This window comes from Neovison vison, chromosome 12, assembly GCF_020171115.1.
Source record: "Neovison vison isolate M4711 chromosome 12, ASM_NN_V1, whole genome shotgun sequence".
In the NCBI taxonomy this organism is placed as follows: domain Eukaryota; kingdom Metazoa; phylum Chordata; class Mammalia; order Carnivora; family Mustelidae; genus Neogale; species Neogale vison.
In genome coordinates this window covers 108,841,640-108,867,303 of record NC_058102.1, presented here as the reverse complement: position 1 = coordinate 108,867,303, position 25,664 = coordinate 108,841,640, and the positions used below count along the sequence as shown (strand labels likewise).

General features: G+C 38.1%; 1 protein-coding gene across 5 annotated transcripts in view; it reads right to left on the bottom strand.

Annotated features, from left to right (window-relative positions):
* Positions 1–25,664, bottom strand: part of BCL2L13 (BCL2 like 13) — an 84,212-nt gene that overhangs the window by 28,753 nt on the left and 29,795 nt on the right. The window contains exons 3-6 of one of the 5 annotated variants that reach the window (XM_044227267.1): positions 21,176–21,265; positions 16,640–16,796; positions 12,712–12,781; positions 5,204–5,347 (exon numbers count right to left, since the gene is read on the bottom strand). In XM_044227267.1, the coding sequence (XP_044083202.1) occupies positions 5,204–5,347; positions 12,712–12,781; positions 16,640–16,796; positions 21,176–21,265 (461 nt within the window). Of the gene's footprint in view, positions 1–5,203; positions 5,348–12,711; positions 12,782–16,639; positions 16,797–21,175; positions 21,266–25,664 lie in introns of those variants that run through there. The other 4 variants (XM_044227268.1, XM_044227271.1, XM_044227269.1 and 1 more) reach the window with 4 other exon arrangements.

Genomic DNA, 25,664 nt, shown 5'->3' with positions numbered 1-25,664 from the left:
TATACTGTAAAGTTTAAAAGAGGTTTTGTTGTTGTTGTTATTATTTTTAAAGGCAGACTGGGGGCATCTGGATGGCTCAGTTGGTTAAGCCTCTGCCTTCAGCTCAGGTCATGATCCCAGGGTCCTGGGATTGATCCCCGCATCAGGCTCCCCGCTCAGCAGAGAGACCGCTTCTCTCTCTGCCTGCTGCTCCCCCTGCTGTGTACTCTCTCTCTCAAAATAAATAAATAAATAAATAAATAAAAGGAGGGAGGGAGAGGAAAAAGGAAGGGAGGATGGAGGGAAGGAAGGAAGGAAAGGCTGGAAGAAAGAAAGACTGTCACATACAGTGCCTCATTTGGATGTGTCTGGAGTCTTGGAAGTTTGACTAGCCTACATTTTTCTATAAATGGACCCTGAGAACCTGTTTCGAGATTTTAGCAGGGGAGCAAAGTTACTCCTCTACACTTCACAGAAGAATGTTCCTCCTCTATTGGGGAAGGTTGTCCTCTTCGACCAAGCGAACAGCCTCAGGAGGGACACACATAGAGTGGTGAGAGAGGAAGGGATACCCACTGGGCAGCCAGATCAGTCAAATCAAACCTAGAGATAAGTGGGGTGACAGCTGTCACAGACAGATTACCCTCACATTCAAAAGAGAGGATATTTTTGAGACATTTAGAAATTTGAATGCTAACAGCATATTTGAGGATATGAAGAAATCATTTTTAATTTTTTTGATGTGGTAACGACAGTGTGATTAAAAATAAAGAAAACCGGTATGCCTGGATAACTCAGTCAGTTAAGTGCCTGCCTTCAGGTCAGGTCATGATCCCAGGGTCCTGGGATGAAGTCCAACATGGGACTCCTTGCTCAATGGGGAGCCTGCGCTCCCCCTGCTTGTGCTCTCTGACAAATAAATAAAATCTTTTAAAAAATGCTTAAATATAAAAATAAAGAAAACCTTTATTTTTTAAAGATACATACTGAAAAAAAATTTTTTAACTTTTAAATAGGCTTCATGTCCAGTATGGAGACTGATGCAGGGCCTAAACACACAACCCCAAGATCAACACCCAAGCCCAATTCAAGTCAGACATTCAACCAACTAAGCCACCGAGGCGCCCCTGAAAAATTTTTATAATTCCAGTATACTTAACATATAGTGTTATATTAGTTTAAGATGTACAATAGAGCAATTTAATTTTATATAGTACTCAGTACTCGTAAGTGTACTCTTAATCCTCTTCCCCTATTTCACGCCCCTCCCCCACATACTGAAATTTTTTAAAAGACTTTATTTATTTGTGAGAGAGCAAGAGAGAGAGCGTGAGCTAGCATGAGCAGGGGGAGGGGCAAAAGGAGAAACAGGCTCCCTGGTGAGCAAGAACCCAATGTGGGACTTGATCTCAGGACCCTGGGATCATGACCTGAGCCAAAGGCAGACACCCAGACTACTGCGCCACCCCCGTGCCACCATACTAAAATTTTTATAGATAAAATCATATGATGCCTGGATTTTGCTTCAAAATAATATTAAGAAGGGACACGACTAGGGTGTGAATAAAGCATAAGTGGTAATGAGTTAGTGATTATTAGGGCTAAGTGATGGCAATCATTATGCTATCTTATCTATATTTGTGTACATTTAAAATTCGCCAAAATAAAATGCTTAAAAATGGATGCCTGGGTGGCTCAGTTGGTTAAGCAACTGCCTTTGGCTCAGGTCATGATCCTGGAGTCCCGGGATCGAGTCCCATATTGGGCACCCTACTCAGCAAGGAGTCTGCTTCTCCCTCTGACCTCTCCCCTCTCACACTCTTCTCTCATTCTCTCTCTCAAATAAATAAATAAAATCTTTTTAAAAAAAATGTTTAAAAGGGGGCGCCTGGGTGGCTCAGTGGGTTAAAGCCTCTGCCTTCGGCTCAGGTCATGATCCCGGGGTCCTGGGATCGAGCCCTACATCAGGCTCTCTGCTCCGCAGGGAGCCTGCTTCCTCCCCCCCCCCTCTCTCTCTCTTTGCCTGCCTCTCTGCCTACTTGTGATCTCTCTCTCTCTCCGTCAAATAAATAAAATCTTAAAAAAATAAACAAACAAATAAATAAATAAATAAAAATGTTTAAAGTAAGTAGTAGGAGAGAATTAAGATACAAAAATCCATTGCACTCTCCTCCAAAAGAGTAAAAATAAAAGGGTATCATGAGTATCTCTATACCAACAACTCCGAAAATTCAGGGACAGTATCCAGGAAAATTATCAAAAGTTGACAAGGAAAGGGTGACTCGGTGGATCAGTTAGTTAAGTGCCCAACTCTTGATTTCAGCTCAGGTCTCAAACTTAGGGTGGTGAGCTGAAGCCCCAGGTTGGGTCCCACACTGGGCATGAAGCCTTCTTAAAAAAATAATAGGGGCGCCTGGGTGGCTCAGTGGGTTAAAGCCTCTGCCTTCGGCTCAGGTCATGATCTCAGGGTCCCGCATCAGGCTCTCTGCTCAGCAGGGAGCCTGCTTCCCCCTCTCTCTGCCTGCCTCTCTGCCTACTTGTGATCTCTGTCTGTCAAGTAAATAAATAAAAAATCTTTAAAAAATCCTTTAAAATGATAATAATAATAATAGAGTTGACAGGAAAATCGGAAAACTTCCCTCAGAGAAAACGCCAGGCTATTTTACATGCATGTTATAGAAAGCAAAACACACTAATTTAAACTTCATATAAACTATTCCAGAGTATATTGGGGCGCCTGGGTGGCTCAGTGGGTTAAAGCCTCTGCCTTCGGCTCAGGTCATGGTCCTAGGGTCCTGGGATCGAGCCCCACATCGGGCTCTCTGCTCAGCAGGGAACCTGCTTCCTCCTCTCTCTCTGCCTGCTTGTGATCTCTGTCGGTCAAATAAATAAATAAAATCTTTATAAAAAAAAAAAAAAACTATTCCAGAGTATAAAAAAAAGGAAACACTCTTCCCACTCTGGATTATTTTATGAAGCCAGCATACCCTTAAAATTGAAACCAAACAAGAAAAATTACAGGCTAACCTCACTCACTGAGACTGATACAACTAAATGATACAACTAAATGCTCTAATTAAGGAAATTCATTTTAACATCAGGAAAAAGACAAGGATGCCTTCTAATGGATGCCTTCCATTAATATTGTACCGGAAGATCCTGATTAGTGAATAAATGTGTTGAAAAGGTAGTTACTGAGGAAAAATTTTACATTATTCACAGACAGTATGATTTTCTATGTAGAAAACCCAAAGCAGGGGCACCTGGATGGCTCAGTCCGTTGAGCAACCAACTCCTGGTTTCATCTCAGGTCATAATCTCATGGGCCATGAAGCTGAGCCCTCTGTCAGGCTCAGCACTCAGGGGGTAGTCTTCTGGAGTATTATCTCCCTCTGCTCCTCCCCTCACTCATATGTGTGCGCATTTCTCTCTCTCTAATACATAAGAAAAAAAATCTTTAAAGATGGGGGGCACTTGGGTGGCTCAGTCAGTTAAGCATCCAACTCTTGGTTTTGGCTCAGGTCATGATTGTAAGATCAACCCCCAACCAGGCCCTCAGTTGGTGCGGAGTCTGCTTGAGAGTCTGTCTCTGAGGCCCACCTTCTTTCGGGATCACGTTCTTTCTCTCTCTCTCAAATAAATAAATTAGTAAACCTTTTAATTTATTTAAAAGGTTTAATTTATTCACTTGACAGAGATCACAAGTAGAGATCTTTAAATCTTTAAAGGCAAGCAGAGAGAGAGAGAGGAGGAAGCAGGCTCCCCACTGAGCGGAGAGTCCAATGTGGGGCTCGATCCTAGGACCCTGAGATCATGACCTGAGCCGAAGGCAGAGGTTTAACCCACTGAGCCATCCAGGCACCCCAGTAAATAAAATTTTAAAAATAATAATTTAAAAAACAACAGAGATAAATAACCAGACAATAAGAGGGTTTAACAAATTTGCTGGATATGAAATCAATATGGAGAAGTCAATTTGATGAGGGTACCATAGTTGTGTAAGATGTTAACACCAGGGAAAACTGGTTGAACAGTATGCAGGAACACTTTATGACATTTTTATAAATCTAAACTTATTAAAAATAATTTTAATAAATGATTTAAAAAATTAAGAAGTCTGATAATATTAAGTACTAGAGAAGATGAAGAGCAACAAAAATTTTTATATACTGCTGAAAGCGTGTAAGTTAGATAAAACCACTTTGGAAAATACTTTGGCATTATCTTGGACCCAGAAATTCTACTCCCAAGTATGTAACCAGAGAAACTTATACATATCTGTATAAAACTGTTCATAACACCAATGTTTGTAATAGCAAAAAGCTGAAAATGTCTACTGATAAGATTATAGAGAAATAAATTGTTATTTATCTATATAACAGAATATCAAACACCAATCAATACATTAAACCAGATCACTGGATGATTTAGAGGGTAAAAATGGGTTTGGAAAGATGGGGGAAATCTGAGATATTACAATCACTTGTGGCCCTTCAAAAGGCAACAGTACATAAACAGACTTCTATCTGTAGTATCAAAATTTCATGGGGGAGGAAGGAGATAATTAGGATAAAAATGTCTAAAAAGGATCCTAAAAAATAAATAAATAAAAGGGATCCTTAGGGAACTGAAAATTTTTTTAAAAATTGAGAGACAATGACTAAGGACAGTCTCAAGAATACAACACTGAGTGTAAGAAAGCAAGTTTAGAAAAATACATATAATATATTATTTACATAAAGTTCAAAACATACAAAATAATATACTTGTTTAGAGATACATATGTATATATTATTAAACTATGATTTAAAAAAATTCAGAATAGTAGTTATCCTTGTGAAGTAGATAAGAGCATGCTGGAATCTAGGAGGGGCATATAAAAAATTCAAAAGGTATTATATGTGTTCTTTTCTTCAACTGGGATGGCAAATACATAGGCACTCATTTTATTATTCCTCATCCCTTATTATTTAAATATTATTTGTTAGTTTAAAATGTTTCATAATTATAAGTACTTAAACTATTTAAAAACATCACCTATCAATTTACTGTAAGTAACATCTTAATAGTGAAACCATATGAATAGTTTGCCACTGATCATCACGCAATGTTAAATATTAAATTATAATATTCATATTAAACCTATGTTACTAAAAGCAACCACAATGAGAAGCCTGACATTTTTTTAAAGATTTAAAAAAAGAAAACACGTAACAGCTCATACCCAACCACCTTGCTGAATGATGTACTCTGCTGCATAGTCCTCCAGATATGTCACACCAAACTGTAGCAATGCACTCAGAGGCTCTTGACCACGTCTTGTCAACTCCAAAAGCATTTGTTGTAGCAAAATCAGAGGCACCAAAATCTTCAATACAAAGATGACAGAGTAAAAAACAAACTGAAATTCTTAGAATTCATTTTTTATGTTCAACTACTAGAAAATTATGACTCAGATGCATCATTATGGAATCTCATTTTTACTATAATAAAGAAATAAAACACTGACCCCTTACTAGAATGTCTGTGAATGATGCCTGTAGATTTTATACCAGGGGGTGGTAGAAATAATTATTTTATGAAAATAATCAGGCTCATTTGTATGCGTGTATATGAAATATGCAGAGAAGATTCACTGAAGTATTATTTATAATAGCAAAAGACTACAAACAATCCACTGGTTTGTAGTGGATTGGGACTGGTTAAATAAATGTTGGCAAAATATCATGTAGTTGTTAAAAAGAACTAGATTGTTCATTGCCCAATCACCAAGACTTATTTTCAGTGAGAAAAGTGACAGGACAGTGTATATAATAATGGCACAATTGTGCTTCAAATACACATACACACATATATATACATATACAAATATTTGTATAATCCCTATACTATCTCTGGAAAAACATACAAGAAAGTGGTAATAGTGGTAGCCTAAGAAGAGAATGAAGTAATGGCGATAGGGTGGGAAAACAGTTTTCAATGTATACCTTTCTGTACTTACTGTATTTTGTACCATATTTTTTTAATTAATTATTTTTATTAACATATATTACTTGCCCCAGGGGTACAGGTCTGTGAATCATCAGGCTTGCACATTTCACAGCACTCACCATAGCACATACCCTCCCCAATGTCCATAAACCAACTACCCTACCATGTGCTTTTATTATCTATTTGAAAATAAGAACTTTCAAAATTATCAGCTATCTTATAAAAGTCATCAAAAACCTAAATGGGGGGGGCATCTGGCTGGCTCAGTTTGTTAAGTTTCTGACTTCCTCTCAGGTCATGATCTCAGGTCCTCTGATGGAGCTCCTCTTGGGCTCCCTGCAGGAAGCCTGCTTGTCCCTCACCCCTCTGTTCCTCCCCCACTTGTGCTCTTTCTCTCAAATAAATAAATAAAATCTAAAAACAAAACAAAACAAAAACCCTAGTGAGGTATTATTATCATTCCTAATAACCTTGTGGCTTAATAGTTGAAAACTGTCAAAATTTATGACAGGCATATGAGAGTCCCTTGCCTTCCAAAAACAAATGCACATTGGAAAGAGCTAAGCATTTTCAATTAACCATCTGCATGCAATCTCTTTAGTCTAAAACATCAAGAGGGCTCCACATGCCTGGAAAAGGAATGCAAAAGGAAATGAATTGTTACTGAATTGCCAAGGTAATAACAAAGGGATTACAAAATATTTCTGCAAAAGAGGACAAACAGAAAAGACAATGGTTTAGAGTCTTACTAATATTCTTTGACTTTTAAAGCAGTTCTGAGGGAATCTACATCAAAGTCTGAAAGAATGCAACAATCACATCTTCCTTTTTTGATATTGGAAAAGAACTCCAGCCCAAAATTTATTTAAAACTCCCTTCCTAACACTAACGGAGGGGTCTCGGGCTATAAAGAAGAATTAGGTTTTCTTCTCAATTAGAAAACCTGTCATACTATTAAAAACAAAACAAAACAAAAAACCCCACCCCCAAAGCCTATTGTTCATCTAGCTCCAGTACTGAGTCTTAGCAGGAACAGTCAGGTACAGCTTGTTGATCAGTCCTGCTGACTCAGATCATAGTAACTTCAAAGGCCTGAGACATTCTGTACTTCAAAACATTCTAATTTTCTATAATAATGTACTAATATGCAATATTTTAAAATTATTCATGTTTAAGCTCTTAGGGAAAGGAGTTGCAAACACTTTACACTTGCTATATAAAATAATACTTATTTTTATTTGTTCCAAATTTATCTTTCATGTATCAAAAAAGTAGATGCCCTAGTTTTACTATATAATCATCTAGAGATAAATCTGTAATCCTCTTTCACTACTGTCTTGAGTCCTTAATCATATTCCCTCTCATTCACTCTACTCTTTAGGCTGAAATTTACTAATCTTTTAGTCTGTTCTTCATCTGGCAATTCCTTCACCGCTTTGTTCATTGAGATTACCCGTTCCCAGATCTCCATCCCAATTTTTTCTTTCTTGAAATGCAGTAACCAGAGTACAGAAACTTCATTGTACAAGACTAACAAATTCTAACTGTAATATTCTTGATGACGTGCTCTCTTTTACCTACTTGCCATCCTATCTTCAGGGACCTAGATGATGATTTCCAAGCCCACTATCTTTTAAGTATAATTTGGACTGTCTTAATATAGTTAAAAAAAAAAAAAAAACCACTTGCCCTCTGATTTTTGTGATCACACAAAAAACCCCATAAGTTATTTCTACAACCGAGTCCACCAACTTGGTAGTGTACTACCCACAAGAAACTATCATCTTATACCTGATATTTTTTTTTTGCACTCCCCCTCCCACAGTACTAAAAAAAAAAAACCCAAAAAACAAAAAGTCTGGATCCCCAAGAAGGTTCCACTCTTCATATCTCTAAGGCTAAGAAGGAATCAAATCTTACTATTTGGATTCCTGTAAGTCATTTCCTTACTGGATAACAGTAATCCCCACAACACATATAAATTATTTTTCTCTCCAATAACTTCCAAAGAGGAATGCTAAGGTAATTTTGGCCATCAAAAAGGAATACCATTCACTGTCTCACCAGAGGTACCATGCTAACAATATTATCTTATAATTAAAGAAAGTATAGCTTACTGGGTACAGAAATGAGGTATATTAATTTATAGCTCCAAGGGTCTCTTCCAATAGGTATTTATAATGATAAAAAACATATTTTGACTCATCAATTTACTATTTAGCAACCAATTTATAACTTAACAACTCTAGTAAATATCCTATCCCACAAATTTTACCTGTATTGATTGATTAGGTTTGAATGTTTGACTTATCTGCTTCAAAACAAAATTTAAGTGACAACCAGGCATTATGTAACACCCTGTGTGATGCAACAGGAAATAAGAAACATCACCAATAAGTACTCTTGCCAAAAAGATTAAACCTGAGTATGATTAGGCTTCTGGATTTATCTACCAATGGAAGGAAATATAGATACAGAGGAATATGTTATATGACATCTCAGTGATACAGTCAATAAAATCAGAAAGCAGGAAATTTTACAGAAGAAGTTACTTGTAAGCAAGGAAAAAACAAGAGAGAGAGAAAGAAAGCCTACATATTAAAAGAGCTTTAGCCACATATTACATGATTGCATTTATATGAAATGTCCAGAATAGGGAAATTTAAAGAGCCTGAGTAATGTCACTGGGGGCTGGGAAGGACAGGAAATGGAGAGTGATTACTAAAAATTGTGGGGTTTCTTTATGGGAAGATAAAAATGTTCTGGAATTAGACAAGGGAAATGGCTGCATAACTATGTGACTGTACTAAAAAACCACTGAAATGTATGCTTTAGGAAAGTAAATATAAATTTTATGGTATGGATTATATTTCAATTTTTTTTTTTTAAAGTAAAGACGAGACTTACCAGCCAAATGCAATGCACAGACCTTGTCTAGATCATGGTTTAAACAAATCATCTTAGCAAAATACCTTTGTGAGAAAAATCTGAATACTAAACAGATTATGCGATGACAGAATTACTGTTAACATTCTGAGGTATAACAGTGGTATTATCAGTTGGTTAAAAAGGATACTTCAAAAAAAAGGGCTTATATCATCCTTGGAAATACACACTAATCCATTTATGAATCAAATGATGTCTAGGGCCTACTTCAAAATAATTGGGGGACAGCGGGAAACAGATTAAAGAAGATTTAGCCATATATTGATCATTACTGAAGCTGAATGACAAGATACATGAGATTTGCTATGCTATCCGCTGTGCTTTTATGTATGCTTGAAATTTCAATAAAGATTTAAAAATATTAGTGATTTAGTATGTCACTAAAAATTAAGCAAGGCAAATAATTCATTTATTTTTGCTATTATTTTTCTAAAGTTTATTTGTTACACTATGAACAGCATGTATTAACACTACAGCTGGCTCTCTTTTTATAGTTACAATGTTTACTTTATTATTATTATTTTGTAAAGATTTTATTTATTATTTATTTGTCAGAGAGAGAGAGAGAGGGAACACAAGCAGGCAGAGACAGAGAGAGAAGCAGGCTCCCCGCCGAGCAAGGAGCCTGATGCGGGACTCGATCCCAAGACCCCAGGATCATGACCTGAGCCGAAGGCAGCAGCTTAACCGACTGAGCCACCCAGATGTTCCTACTTTATTATTATTTTTAAAAAGATTTTATTTTAGGTAGACTCTACCCAACATGGGGCCCGAACCCACAACCCTGAGAACAAGTTACATGTTCTACTGACTAAGCCAGCCAGGCACACCTACAGTGTTTATTTTAACAAAAAGGATATAAGGAAGGTGAGAAAAAGAAGACAGTAAGATGTAAGCGTGGTGTGTCTCTGCACACCATTTACAGTACCAGGACACCATCAAAATAATTGTTTCTATCAGGGTCAAAAAAAGACAGTGATCATTAATGGATCATGAGCAGTCATGGAACTTTGCAGATAATGTAGTCATAGTCAGCAGTCCAAAGGCATGCACAGTGCCTTCAATTCGTGTATTTAAGCATAATTATATTTCTGGTAGGGTCCCCAAGAAAAGGCGAAGTTGAGCATTTCATGGCTTCTTCTCTTTGATCATTATTTTCTACTTTTCTTCTCAGGAGAATTACATAGGAAAAGAAAATACGCATGTGGGGGCGGGGGAAGAAGGAAAAGACCCTGTAATTTAGAGATAATTACTATGTATTATTTACTGTTTTGGCACATATTTCAATTATTTTTCTAGGCATATACATACCTACATTTATACATGGACTTTTTTTTTTTTTTTAACTTCTTTTTTTAAAGGATCATACTATTAATACAGGATTGTGACCGGATTTTTCCTCCACTTCTTTTGATATGGAGTATTCTACCAAGATGCTTTCAGAATCCCTATACAAATAAACAGATACTCAGTTTATCCCTAACATGGCATGCTCTGTAGACATTTTTCTTCCTCTTCTCTCTGATGTGTGTTTCATTTAAGCCTCATTTACCAACCAGACAGCCATATTATTTTCAGCCCTAGAGGACTCAGTAGGAGAGTAATACTGGATTCAACAGAGTAAGTAATACTCTAACTGGCAGGCCTCATTTATATGACGAATTTATTTAAGCCACAGCCTTGGCCTTTGGTTCAGTTGAGGGACTAAAATGAAGCAGACAATGGAAAAATCAGATAGGTGCAGAGAGATAGTGAAGTCTGGAGTTTACTCGGATTTTTTTCAGGACAACCCTAGGATCGAGGGGAGGAGAACATACAAGAGTTGATTATTAACAGTCACTGGACAAAGTGAAAGGAAGAAAACATAAAATATGGGAAGAAGGCGAGCAATATTAAGTACATAAACATGTGTTGCTTGACATACTAAGAAATATATCATAACCACACTCATTTTTATTTATAAAATAAATAAGTGTATTTTAAATATCTAAGGGCTTTTTTTAATTCCAAAAAAAGGAAATTAAACAAACTTTTAAAATAAGTTATTTGCAGCTAAATAACAGAGTAAAACCCCGTAACAGTGACTATTTTGGAAGAAATTCTCAGACCTTAAATCTAACTTAATAGCCACTATTTACTGAATGCTTATTATGATGCCAGGCAATGTGCTAAATAAGCATTTAACCTACATTATATCATTTAAATCTAGTGAAATTTTTGAGGTTAGTATTAGATCCATTTCATATATGTGAAAATGAAGATTTAGAAGGGCACCTGGCTGGCTCAGTTGGAAGAGTGTGCTACTTCTGATCTTGGGGTCATGAGTTAGAGCCCCATGTTGGGTGTAGAGATTACTTAAACAAAACTTAAAAAAGAAAAAAAAAAAAGAAAAGAAAATTTAGATTTGGAGAGCTTAATAAACTGTCCAAAGATATGCATCTAGTCTATAGCAAAGCTGATACTTGAAACAAGTCCAATTACAAAACCTATGATGCTAATTATTATCCTATAATGCTTCCAAGGCCTGTATTATAAAGTGACTAAAATCAATATACATCACTTAGGTATGTAAATCACATGGTCTGGCTCACACTATTAACAGTTCTGAATAGAGGGCAGGGGGTGGAGGGATGGTTTAAATAGGTGATGCACATTAGGAAGTACACTTGTGATGAGTACTGAGTGATGTGTGAAATTGTTGGATAAAATGAAAACTTTTAAAAAAATCAATTCAGAGGGGCGCCTGGATGGCTCAGTGGGTTAAGCCGCTGCCTTCGGCTCAGGTCATGATCTCAGGGTCCTGGGATCGAGTCCCACATCGGGCTCTCTGCTCAGCAGGGAGCCTGCTTCCCTTCCTCTCTCTCTGTCTGCCTCTCTGCCTACTTGTGATCTCTCGCTGTCAAATAAATAAATAAAATCTTTAAAAAAAAAAAAATCAATTCAGAGTAGAGGTGGCTATTTATAAAAATGATTCTACTGAATTTTTCTCATTTCTAACACAAGATCACTAAGGGCCATACTTCTTCCTCATATTGAGGGGAGCCCCACTATACTGCATTTCCTTAGACTTTCTGCCTTTTCAAGGTGATAAATGGATAACACAGTCTGAGATCATGGCTAAGCGGTATGGTACAGCAGGAAAAAACACTAAAGCTGGAATCAGAAGATCTGAGATCTCAGCTCTAGTGTTGGTTCCAATATTTACTAGTCAAAGGGTCCTGGAGAAATCACTTAACTTTTTTCTCTGATTATTCACCTGATATAACTAAATATATAACAAAACAAAAGCTAATAAAATCCATTCTGTCTTCTGAAAAGGATGGTTGTAATGATCCAATGAGATGTGACATTCAGATACCTTGTAAACTATAAAACACAAATGGTATTAATCATTTAAGAGAACTAGAAGAACAAAAAAAAAGGGAGGGACAAGAAGAAGCAGTCTCGCAAATGAAGCTCTTATTCTTTTCACCCCAAGACATACACACAGGGTAACAAAAAACCATCTGGAGATAAGTGTCATGTCTAATACAGAGAAGTGAAGAAATGATAGAAAATTCAAGAACAGATAGGAAGGAAGAATAGCATACTAGGGGACACATATTTTTGGGCCAACCAGAGCCTCACAGTGTTAATCAAAAAAACGCTTTACTCAGAAACACCCATTAACACAATTGGATTTATGCATTAAATAATAAGCTCTAACAGTTTTCTCTTATATGATGTTAACAATTTCTCCTATACTTTAATCAACATACTAAAATCTTATAAGAGAAAAGATAATTTGGTTAATACCTTATTCCAGCCGCTGGCATGAACTGTGGTCTCCAGTGTACATTCCCGATATGCCTGATATGTCACTGGCCTGTAGAGATTTTTTTTTAAAAGTCTGGGTCACAAAGAAGGAAAATTCTAGATTTCCAGATGAATAAATATACAGTCACTATTCTGTGCTGAACTTTCTCTAAAGTACCAAAAAATATTCAGTATACTGTTTTGTATGAGACATGGCTTTTAGCATTTGGTATGCATTTACTTTAAGCATTCCCTATTGGCGGAGAGGCATGCTATCAGCTTGGGAAAACAGCTAATAACATAACAAGATAATTATAAATAATAACACTTTAAAAATAATTGTTTGAATCCAAGAGGATCTCCATGTTGCAGATAAGCACACATTTGGGTTATTAAAGTAAGATAAAACAGTAACAAAAATGATCTCATTAGTGAAAGTACAATTTTAACTTTTTAAAAGGCAAAAAACCTCAAACACCTCAAAATTAAACATGTCACTGAAAGACCTCTCAAACTGAGGATATAAGGAGTTATACTAAACAAGGCCAGTAAACAGAGCTCTATTTTTAACTTGGCGTCTTATGACATGAAATCCTGGAGGGCAGAGATAAGCCTTTCTGATTATTTCCACGTTAAGTTCTAGTCATACCAGAACTGAAATCACAGTGATGACAACACTCAGTAATTTACTGATGGACTTTAGGTACTATGTATAAGACTTGGTTTCATTTACAAATTAACAACCACCAACAAAAAAAAATACTTTGTACCAAGTAGCATATCACATTTAATAAAATTTACCCCTCACTTCTGTTGGCAAACTAATCACATACACAAAAAAAGGAAAGAATTCTTGCTTTTATAGGATTTTAAAATCCATTCCAAAGGCATGTTCTCATCTGATTCTGGTCTGTGATTTCCTCAGCCTATGAAATTTAATAATGGAGGACAGCTACCACTTATCAGTAGCTTACTGTTCAGTTTTATATTATTATATATTTATATTTTACATTACATACTATCATTTTATACATTAGGAAACTGAAGTTCAGGAAAGCTAAGAAACTATCCCAAATGCGCACAGCTGGCAAGCAGCAATGCAGGAATTCACACCCAACTAGATCTGGGTCCAAAGGCCACACTACTCCTATTTTAAATTAGGATTTGAAACATGTCACAATAATGTCTCAATGCCACATGTGGGTTAATGGTCATCTGAAATGTGGCTAGTGATATGCTGAAAGCACTATATACACACTAGATTTCTAAGACTTGGTAAGGGAAAAAAATGTAAAATAGCTCATTGATATCTTTATATTGAATACCTGTTAAAACTAATATTTTGAATATACTGGGTTGAATAAAATAGATTAAAAATACGGTTGTTAGGAAATTTTAAATTGCATTTCATGACTTGCATTTTATCTGTTGTACAGTGCTAGTCCACATACTTCAGAAACCAGTTCTGCTGACACAGGTATCATTCTTTCACACAAGTCAATATAAAATCAATACCACAGTGATGCTGAAAGGAGGTTAAGATATATGGATGACCTTTTTAGGAAGATGTTGTGTACTACCTTCCTGATATTATATTACCATTAAAGTAAGTTTAGAATTTTTTAGAAGCCTTGAGCTTAAGTAGTACATAGTTATAAAACTTGAACTTCAGATACTATATAGTCTACCTACCTATATTCTCCCTGAAGTTTACTTGCGTCTATCAGTCCCTTCACTTCCTTTCCTGAACTGTTTGATGCTGCTGTGGGTCACAGTAGTCCTTATTGGTAGTCTGTCTATCAGGCTAAAGTACGTTAGCATCCTTCAGAATGAAACATGATTTGAATCATTATATGTACACACATACATGCACATAAAAGATCCAGCAGACTAAAATAAAACATTCAAAGGAAATCTAAAACATAGAAAAGCAACTAGCTGAAAAACTGGTTCTATCTAATGAGCTATCTGAACAGAGCAAAGAAGAAAAAGGGGCAGAGGGAACCTTTTCACACTGCTGGTGCTTGGCTCTCCAATGAGTTCAGGACTAATTTCCCACCTTAACAAAACTGAAAGATCAAGTGGTATTTTCCACCTTACAAATTATTCCTATTAACCTGTATATAATACTTCTAGTTCATCATCAGTTAGATACTTCTAAGGTATTAGTAATAAAGCTTAACAACTTTCAAAAGTAGATTACTGAAAAAAAATTTATTCATAAAGAGGTCTGACTCTGCCATACAACCAGAGGTACCAGTTTAAAAAATAATTATGTCAGGAGTGCCTGGCTGTTTCAGTCCGTGGCGTGTGTGACTCTTGATTTCAAGGTTGTGAGTCTGAGTCCCACCCTGGGTGTAGAAATTACTTAAAAATAAAATCTTTTTTTTTTTTCTCTTAAAAATAAAATCTTTAAGTTAATACATAAAAATAAAAATAAATAGTCAGTATTCAGGGTTTGGGGGGTTAAAAACACCAAGTATTCACCTATTTTTTAATGTAATTTACTTTACAGTGAGAAGCTATCAATTTTTCCTGTAGATTATGAAAAGGATGCCAAGAAAGTATTTTACCTATATGATATTGTTCTTCAGAGAGTTTATAATACCCTAGTAAAGTTAAAGTTAAAAGATGGGGAAATTTCGATATAGAATGAAATGGTTAGCCACAAATAGTTTTTATCAAAGTTACAGACAGAATTTTTGGCTTCTACTTCTCAGTTATTTTACTCCCAATCCCAATAGCTTTTACAAGCTTTTTTGGTTTTGGCAAAACAGTAGGTTTCTTTAAATCTTACATGAAACCTCAATTTAAAAAATGTATGAAAATATAGCTATTCTGGTTTAAGAAGGGTTAGCAAAGGCCTAACAAACCCCACCCATTCACCCTGCCCCTCACATTCTCAGGGCCCCTGAACTCGAGAGAACGCTCTTTAAGTCACCACTGCACAACCAAATTTCCTATTTAAGTTTTATTTTCTGACACCATAATCTTCTGTTCACATTTTCTTTTTAAAATTTTCTACATATAAAGTTAAGAAAGTCCAAATATGATTTCATTTCAGTGTCTTGTACATAACTTGGATTTTTTACATTTGCTATTGGCAGAAACAAAATGAATTCTGCTTAAACTCCCAACTGCTTCCTTCTAATAAATGGCAACATACAACCTTTGGTTATGTGAAAGTAAGAAATTACCTCACTACATCAGTAATCTGGCATCTCAATTTTGACCCATTTAGTGAAGAAACAGTCTTCATCCTGTTTCAGGTGCCATTCTTCATTAGAACAATTTTTTTCTAATTCGTATCAATTCTTTAATGATTCTCAACAAAGAATTAAAGGAAAAAATTTTAAGATGTACAATAAATGATTTGGTTCTATTTTAAAGTACTTTCACTGCAAGCTTCTTGCCTTGAGCTTTAACAGTCAAAACCATAGTTAGTAGAGAAGTTCCCACTATAAGAATGTGGCAACAGTGTCATAGACAGATGCACAACCGCAAAGTTTAGCAACATTTGGGATACCTAAAATACTGATATGATGTTAACCCTACATTACAATGCATTAAACCCTAACCATTATATTTATGTTGGCCCCCAGACAGACATAGTAAAAAGTGGTCAGGACAAGTGAAATAGCTCATATTTACACTTACAAAGCAGTGAAAGCATCTGCTGAAACCTGACAGTTCAACAAGTAAACATAAATGATCAAATCCATGTCAGAAAAGTTAAGTTGCCCCTTTGATGTAAAAGTTGTCACTCAAAACACAAACAGATGCCTCAGGAAAGCAAAGACAGAAAAACGGAAGTGAGAAAAGAAGTAACACCGTTCACCTAAAACAAAGCCTTAACCAATCCAGTGCTGCATGAGAGATCCAGAGACTATTTTAGAGAAGCACGTTCCCCTCAGCAATGGTAACTCACTGGCTGAGGAGCATTTGCAATGCCTTTCGTAGAGGCTCTTTCAGTTCCTGTAAGACCTTTTCCCCAAGATGAGCCAAGCAGTCTTCCACAGAGCTTTCTGGGTTAGCAGGGCTGAACACAGGAGAAGTATGACGGTCAAAGCCTGTGCTGGTGAATGCTGAAGACAGGATAAAAACAAAAAACAAAAAACAAAAAAACAAAACAAAACCCTATTTTAATATATAATACCAAAGTTGTGCTGCAGGCATGCTTGGTTGGCTCAGTTGGAAGAGCTTGGGGTCAGGAGTTCGAGCCCCACACTGGGTGCAGAAATTACCATTAAAAAACAAACAAACATGGGGCGCCTGGTGGCTCAGTGGATTGAACTGCTGCCTTCGGCTCGGGTCATGATCTCAGTGTCCTGGGATGGAGCCCCGCATCGGGCTCTCTGCTCAGCGGGGAGCCTGCTTCCCCCTCGGTCTCTGCCTGCCTCTCTGCCTACTTGTGATCTCTCTCTGTCAAATAAAATAAATAAAATCTTTAAAAAACAAACAAACCCTAAAAACCCAAAAATTTAAAATTTGAGGAAAAAAAAGTTGTGCTATAAAAACTCAAGGGACTGGGGCACCTGTGTGGCTCAGGGTTAAAGCCTCTGCCTTCAGCTCAGGTCATGGTCTCAGGTCCTAGGTTCGAGCCCTATATCGGGTTCTCTACTCAGCAGGGAGCCTGCTTTCCCCTCTCTGCCAACTTGTGAGCTCTCTCTCTGTCAAATAAATAAATAAAATCTTAAAAAAAAAAAAAAAACACCTCTTTAAGACGTCTACTACTGGAAACAAGCTAATGGTTAAAAGCCACTTAAAAAGGTCAATCACTATGCAATATTAATCGTTCCAGAACACAAGGAATATTTAGAGATTTTTTTTAAAGGAAAGATTTTTATGGAAATTCTTGGTTTTACAAGAAAAAAGACTAAACTGACTGCTAAAACACAGAAGCCAAGGAGCACCTGGGTGGCTCAGTCAGTTAAATGTCCCACTCTTAATTTCAGTTCAGGTCATAATCTCAGGGTTGTGAATTCCAGCCCCATGACAGGCTCTAATCTCAGGGAGGAATATGCTTAAGACTCTCTCTCTCTGCCTCCCTCTGCCCCAACACCCACTTTCGTGTGCCCATGCTCTCTCCCTCTCAAATAAATTGAATCTTAAAAAAAAAAAAAAATACACAGGAGCACCTGGGTGGCTCAGCTGGTTGGGCATCTACCTTCAGTTCATGATCCCAGGGTCCTGGGGTTGAGCCCTATGACAGGCTCCCTGCTCAGTGGGGAGTCTGCTTCTCCCTTTCCTCTGCCCCTCCCCCCAACTTATGCTCGCTCTCATGCACACTCTCTATCAAATAAATAAATAATTTTCTAAAAATTACACAAGCCAATTTAGTATGTTACTACATACCAGCTTCATGCAAGAATGTTAAGTGGAGGGCACCTGGGTAGTTCAGGTAGTTCAGGGTAGTTCTCTTCCTTCGGCTCAGGTCCTGATCTCAGGGTCCTGCGATAGAGCCCAGCATCGAGCTCTCTGCTCAGCAGGGAGTCCGCTTCCCCCTCCTCTCTCTGCCTACCTCTCTGCCTACTTGTGATCTCTCTCTCTGTCAAATAACTAAAATCTTAAAAAAAAAAAAAAAAATGATAAATGGAAAGCAACTTCTAGCTCTATCATCCCACTCTTAGTATTTTGGGGTTTTTTTTGGTTTTGTTTTGTTTGTTTGTTTTTTAGCATTTTAAGATTTCATTTTTACCTTTATAAATATGACACTTTTTAAAAGATTTTTATTTATTTATTAGACAGACAGAGATCACAAGTAGGCAGAGAGGCAGGCAGAGAGACGGGGGGAAGCAGGCTCCCTGCTGAGCAAAGAGCCCGATGTGGGGCTCGATCCCAGGACCCTGAGATCATGACCTGAGTCAAAGGCAGAGGCTTAACCCACTGAACCACCCAGGCACCCCTATAAATATGACAATTCTTAAGCCAGATTCTAATCAGTTTATTCTACCTGATGGGATGAGTCGATTATTCTCATTTTTTTTTTTAAAGATTTTATTTATTTGACGGACAGAGATCACAAGTAGGCAGAGAGAGAGAGGATGAAGCAGGCTCCCTGATGAGCAAAGAGCCTGAAGTGGGGCTCAATCCCAGAACCCTGGGATCATGACCTGAGCTGAAGGCAGAGGCTTTAACCCACTGAGCCACCAAGGCACCCCTCATTTTTTTTTTTTTAAACTTTTTATTTAAGGGGCACCTTGGTGGCTCAGTTGGTTAAACACCTGCCTTCAGCTCAGGTCATGATCTCAGGGTCCTGGAATCCAGCCCTGCACTGGGCTCCCTGCACAGCGGGAGTCTGGCTTCTCCATCTCCCTCTCCCTCTGCCTGCCCACCCCCTCCCAGTTCATGTGCACATACACTCTTTCTCTTTCTCTCAAATAAATAAATAAATATTTTTAAAAATAGTTTTTTGATTCCAGTATAGGTAACATACAGCGTTATATTAGTTCCACATGTACAATATAGTGATTCAACAATTCTCTATCTTTCATTCCCTTTTTTAAATTTTTATTTATTTATTTATTAAAGATTTTATTTGTTTATTTGACAGACAGAAATCACAAGTAGGTAGAAAGGCAGGCAGAGAAAGAGAGGCGGAAGCAGGCTTCTCACTGAGCAGAGAGCCTAATGCGGGACTCGATTCTCAGGACCCTGGGATCATGACCTGAGCTGAAGGCAGAGGCTTTAATCCACTGAGCCACCCAGGTGCCATTCATTCCATTTTTTATTTTTTATTTTCATTCCCTTTTTTATTTTTATTTTTTTAAAAATATTTATTTATTTATTTGACAGAGAGAGATCACAAGCAGGCAGAGAGGTAGGCAGAGAGAGGCGGGGGAGCAGGCTCCCTGCTGAGCAGAGAACCCCATGTGGGGCTGGATCCCAGGACCCTGAGATCATGACCTGAGCCGAAGGCAGAGGCTTAAACCACTGAGCCAACCAGGTGCCCCTCATTCCCTTTTTTAAATGAAACTTCGCACTCAACATTCCTGTGCATGGATATTTTATTTTATTTTTATTTTTTAAAGATTTTATTTATTTATTTGAGAGAGAGAGAACACAAGTGGTGGGGAGGGGCAGAGGGAAAGAGAGAAAAGCAGACTGTCAAGCAGGAAGCCTGATACAGGGCTTGATCCCAGGACTCAGAAACCATGACCCAAGGGGCACCTGGGTGGCTCAGTGGGTTAAGCCGCTGCCTTCGGCTCAGGTCATGATCTCAGGGTCCTGGGATCGAGTCCTGCATCGGGCTCTCTGCTCAGCGGGGAGCCTGCTTCCTCCTCTCTCTCCCTCTGCCTGCCTCTCTGCCTACTTGTGATCTCTCTCTGTCAAATAAATAAATAAAATCTTTAAAAAAAAAAAAAAAAAAAGAAACCATGACCCAAGCTGAAGACAGACCCTTAACCGAATGAGCCACCAGGCGCCCCATGGATAAAGTTTAAAACTATGAAGGTGATGCGAGTATAAAATGTTGCACATGAAAGAAGCAATCACAGCTTCTCTCTTCTCAGCTCAAACTACCAACTTCTCATCTGCTTCCTTACTCCATGTTATACTGCCATGCTCTAACTGGGGGAAGAACAGGTAGAATCATTGTTGTTCCAAGGTACAAATGGGATACAGGGCACAGAATCCCAGTAAAGCAAGCCGCTAGCACCCATCTACCACAAAATTACATGTATATTACTCTTACAACTATCCATAGCATAATACATGCAAAAATGGAAACAACTGGGGCGCCTGGGTGGCTCAGAGGGTTAAAGCCTCTGCCTTCAGCTCGGGTCATGATCCCAGGGTCCTGGGATCGAGCCCCGCATCGGGCTCTCTGCTCAGCGGGAAGCCTGCTTCCTCCTCTCTCTCTGCCTGCCTGTCTGCCTACTTATGATCTCTGTCAAATAAATGAATAAAATATTAAAAAAAAATATGGAAACAACTTACTTACAATTTCCCCTTTAATGTTATTAATTAAAAAAAAACACCAGGACGCCTGGGTGGCTCAGTGGTTTAAGCCGCTGCCTTCAGCTCAGGTCATGATCTCAGAGTCCTGGGATCGAGTCCTGCATCGGGTTCTCTGCTCAGCAGGGAGCCTGCTTCCCTCTCTCTCTCTGCCTGCCTCTCCATCTACTTGTGATTTCTCTCTGTCAAATAAATACATAAAATCTTTAAAAAAAAAAAAAACACTAACACAAATCAAATGACATTAAATGGAAAGTACCTGCACATGATTGTTTGGTCTACTACTTAACACCATGATTGTTTGGTCTACTATGTCAGGTATGGTTTGGAAACATTTATAAACCTATCGCCCAGGAAAGAAAAAGGACACCTTCTTGTTTCGCCCTTATAATCCTATACCAATGAAGCTATGCAATGTTAAGAATGCTCTACTGTAAAATATCAAACCAAGAGTAAACTACACCAAACTGAGTCCATTAATTACCTAGGAAAATAAGAATAAACAGACCTTCAGAAATTTCTTTGTCCAGGGATTCTAGCTCTTCTTCAATTTCGGTTTTAACTTTTAATAAAACTTCCTTATCCAGAGGTTGTGAAGCTATGAGAGAGAGAGAAGCCATTAGAATATAGATAGTATTTTAACTATTTAATTCAGAAAATACAAATCAAAACTCATTATCAAGGCTACTCGGCTCAGAGATACTTAAAGATGAGGAAGTTGAAGCTTGGGTAGGTTAGACCACCACAGTGGAGGAGCTGTGAATTGAACTCAGATTCTGAATATAAAATCTGAAATTTTTATAAAATATAGAGTCTGAATATCAAATCATTAATCCAGGGGTGCCTGGGTGGCTCAGTTGGTTGGCCGACTGCCTTCAGCTCAGGTTGTGGTCCCAGGGTCCTGATATTGAGCCTGGAGCTGGGCTCCCTGCTCAGCGGGGAGTCTGCTTCTCCCTTTCCCTCTGCCCCTCCCCACCACTCATGCATGTTCTCTCTCTCTCTCAAATAAATAAACAAAATGTTTAAAAAAAAATCATTAATCCAGGTTGCGTCCTCCTCATCTTCTAGTTGGGAAGCTAAGAAGGAAGTATCTCAGAAACATTTTTGACATAATAATAGAAAAAGAAGCCTAAAAAGTTGTCTCAATAAGTGATAAATGTCTTCAAAAATTGATATTCATGGTCCCTTATCTTCACATCTGCATGCAAAATGCAGCTCAAGAGAAGGCCTATTATCCTTGAAAGATTTATATCTTCCAACTTAAGAGAGCTATGAGTATACCAAAAATACTGAACACAAGCGATTATCATGCAGTAAAAGGAAAGGAAGGTCTTGGTCTGTGGCACAGAATGGAGAACAAATGAGAAGAACAGCTCCAAAGGAGAAAATGAGACAAGATGCTTTAAAATCTACTAATCTCTCCTGCCTCAACATTTCACCTAAAATACTGACTCCAAATATGACACCCTACACCTCTCACATTCAGAATCTACTTACAGACACATTTCCAGTGCTTTTTCAATGGTTTATATCACTGTTTTCTACCACTGATAAGTTTTAGAAAAAGATTTGATTTACCATTTGCGTATTTCCATTTTCTGTAAGCAAATAAATGTTGAATTAAAAGATGAGCTTATTGGGGCGCCTGGGTGGCTCAGTGGGTTAAGCCTCTGCCTTTGGCTCAGGTCATGATCCCAGGGTGCTGGGATCGAGCCCCGCATCAGGCTCTCTGCTCAGCCTGCTTCCTCCTCTCTCTCTGCCTGCCTCTCTGCCTACTTGTGATCTCTCTGTCCAATAAATAAATAAAAATCTTTAAAAAAAAAAAAGATGAGCTTATTAATTTAGACCAAGTAACTTGATTTTTTTAAGACTTTATTTTTAAATAATCTCTACACCTGACATGGGGCTCAAATTCACAACTGCAAGATCGAGTCCCATGTTCTACCAACTGAGCCAGCCAGCACCCCTACATGAAGAAAGTTGATTATTATAGCATCCCTATGTCTTTAAAAATACCTCTGAAAAACAAAAGGCTGAATATTTCAACATTTCACAGATTTTTTTATTAGTTTTCAAATTTAAAGTTGACAAAAACAATTTTCCTTTAGGTAACATAAAACACTTTACTTCTGAGCTGAGACTAATCAAAATAAAACTTAAAATAATTTTTTGTGAAAAAAGTAGTTTCTTAGGTATTTCTTTTTTTTTTAAGATTTTATTTATTTATTTGACAGAAATCACAAGTAGGCAGAGAGGCAGGCAGAGAGAGAGGAGAAAGCAGGCTCCTCGCTGAGCAGAGAGCCCAATGTGGGGCTCAATCCCAGGACCCTGGAATCATGACCTGAGCCAAAGGCAGAGGCTTTAACCCACTGTGCCACCCAGGCACCCAGTTTCTTAGGTATTTCTGGTTGAAGTGTAACACATAGGATCTCTTCAATGTCATGATTAATATATTTGTTTAATGACATTTCACTTATCATTTCTGTTACATGTTACATGTAACATAAATTTTCCATCTTTTTTTTTAAAGATAATATATTTATTTATTTGACAGACAGAGATCACAAGTAGGCAGAGAGACAGGCAGAGAAAGAGAGAGAGAGAGGAGGAAGCAGGCTCCCCGCCGAGCAGAGAACCCGATGCAGGGCTCGATCCCTGGACCCTGGGATCATGACCAGAGCCTAAGGCAGAGGCTTTAACCCACTGAGCCACCCGGGCGCCCCACATAAATTTTCCACCTTATCTAAGTGTGTAGTTCAGCTGTATTACTTACATCCATAATGTGCTACCATCACCACCATCCATCCCTAGAATTTTCTCTACCTTTTTTAAGGATTTATTCTTTATAATTATTTATTTGAGAGAGAGAGAGAACAAGCTCAGGGGAGGAGCAGAGGGAGAGGAGTAGAATTCTCAGGCAGATTCCCCACTAAACACTGAGCCTGACACAGGGCTCAATCCCAGGACCTTATCTAAGATCATGAGCTAAGCTGAAACCAAGAGTTGGACACTTAATCAACTGAGCCACCCAGAAACCCCAAGAACTTTCTACATCTTGAAAAAACTGAAACTCCACACCCATTAAACAATAACTCCCCATTTCTTCCTTCCCCCTGCCCCACCCCAGCTTCTGGCAACCACCATTCTACTTTCTGTTTCTCCAATTTGACTTCTCTTAAGTACTTTATATAAGTGGAATTATACAGTATTTGTCTTTGGAGACTGGCTTATTTTGCTTACAGACAGACTTCTAATAAATCTCAAGTACTGTTTGTAATTGTAACAGGGTTTCCTTTTATTTCTTCTAAGATTTTATTTATTTATTTGAGAGAAAAAGAGACACAGCACAAGTGAGGGGAGGAGCAGAGGGAGAAGGACAAGCAGACTAAGCAGAGTGCACAGCCCAACACAGGGCTCGATCCCACGACCCTGAGATCATGACCTGATGATCCAAAATCAAGAGTCAGGGCGTCTGGGTGGGTCAGTCATTAAGTGTCCGCCTTCGGTTCAGGTCATGATCCTGGGGTTCTGGGATCGAGCCCCACACCAGGCTCCTTGCTTGGTGGGAAGCCTGCTTCTCCCTCTCCCACTCCCCCTGCTTGTGTTCCCTCTCTCACTGTGTCTGTCAAATAAATAAATAAAATCTTTTAAAAAAAAATCAGGAGTCATGCACTCAAAGAACTGTGCCACCAAGGCGCCCCTAATATGGTTTCCTTTCAGAGATAATTTGAAAAAGAAAAACACACACACACATTCAGACAGCTCTGCAACACCACTGATTAATGTTAACTATACTCGGTAAAGTGAGCCCCAGAATATATTGTGACATTATTAAAACAAGGCAAACACAGACGGGGAAATTAATTTCAGGTCAATCTTATTTCTTTCAATGAAATTATCTCTCTCCCTTCTGGCTTCCTGGAAGGAAGATCTATAAAGTGGAAGATAAGCTTTGGATTCAAGCATTCCAGCTCATCACTACATGTGACTTTAGGAAAATAATCTTCTTGAGTTTTTCCTCTTATGTAAATGGGAAAATAAAACCTACCTCAAAAGAATGCTGTCAAGGCTAATAAGATAAGCCCCATTACATCAAAAATGCTCAGTAGAGGGGCGCCTGGGTGGCTCAGTGGGTTAAGCCGCTGCCTTCAGCTCAGGTCATGATCTCAGGGTCCTGGGATCGAGTCCCACATCGGGCTCTCTGCTCAGCGGGGAGCCTGCTTCCCTCTCTCTCTCTGCCTGCCTCTCCATCTACTTGTGATTTCTCTCTGTCAAATAAATAAATAAAATCTTTAAAAAAAAAAAAGTGCTCAGTAGACAGTAGCTCCCACTCACCAGTCCTTTTGGTTCCCTAAAATGTTGTTACTATTTGACAGTGATCTTTCCCCAAATCTTGTCTCTGTAAACAGAATCAGTTCTTCATAGACTTCTAATCAATGATGCTTACGCAGAATCTGTTTTCAGTACTCTAAGAGTTTGAATTAGCAGAACCAATCTTGTGATAGTCTACATAATGCCAAGTAATGTGAAACACAGGGTTATTATATTGTATATGGCTTAATATCAATTGATCTAAAAGTTATCTTTTTTCCCCTGAACACATATCCAACAGAGTTAATTTACATTCAAAAATTCAGAAGAAAGGTGGGATGTCTGGGTGGCTGAGATTGTTAAGCATCTGCCTTCGGCTGAGGTCATGATCCCAGGGTCCTGGGATCAAGTCCCAAATCGGCCTCCCTGCTTAGTGGAGGGTCTGCTTCTCCCTCTCCCTCTGTCTCCCCCTCACTTGTACTCTCTCTCTCAAATGAATAAATAAAATCTTTAAAAAAAAATTCAGAAGGAAGGTTAAATTTTTCAAGTGTGAGGGCACAATTCACAATAAATTCATCTGGGAAGTTTTACTAAGAAGTTACCCTCCTGAATACAAGAAATTCCACGGTTTTCTGTTTTCCGGGTGTGACTGGTCTCTTGCCTTCAAACATTTCCCAACCTAAAAT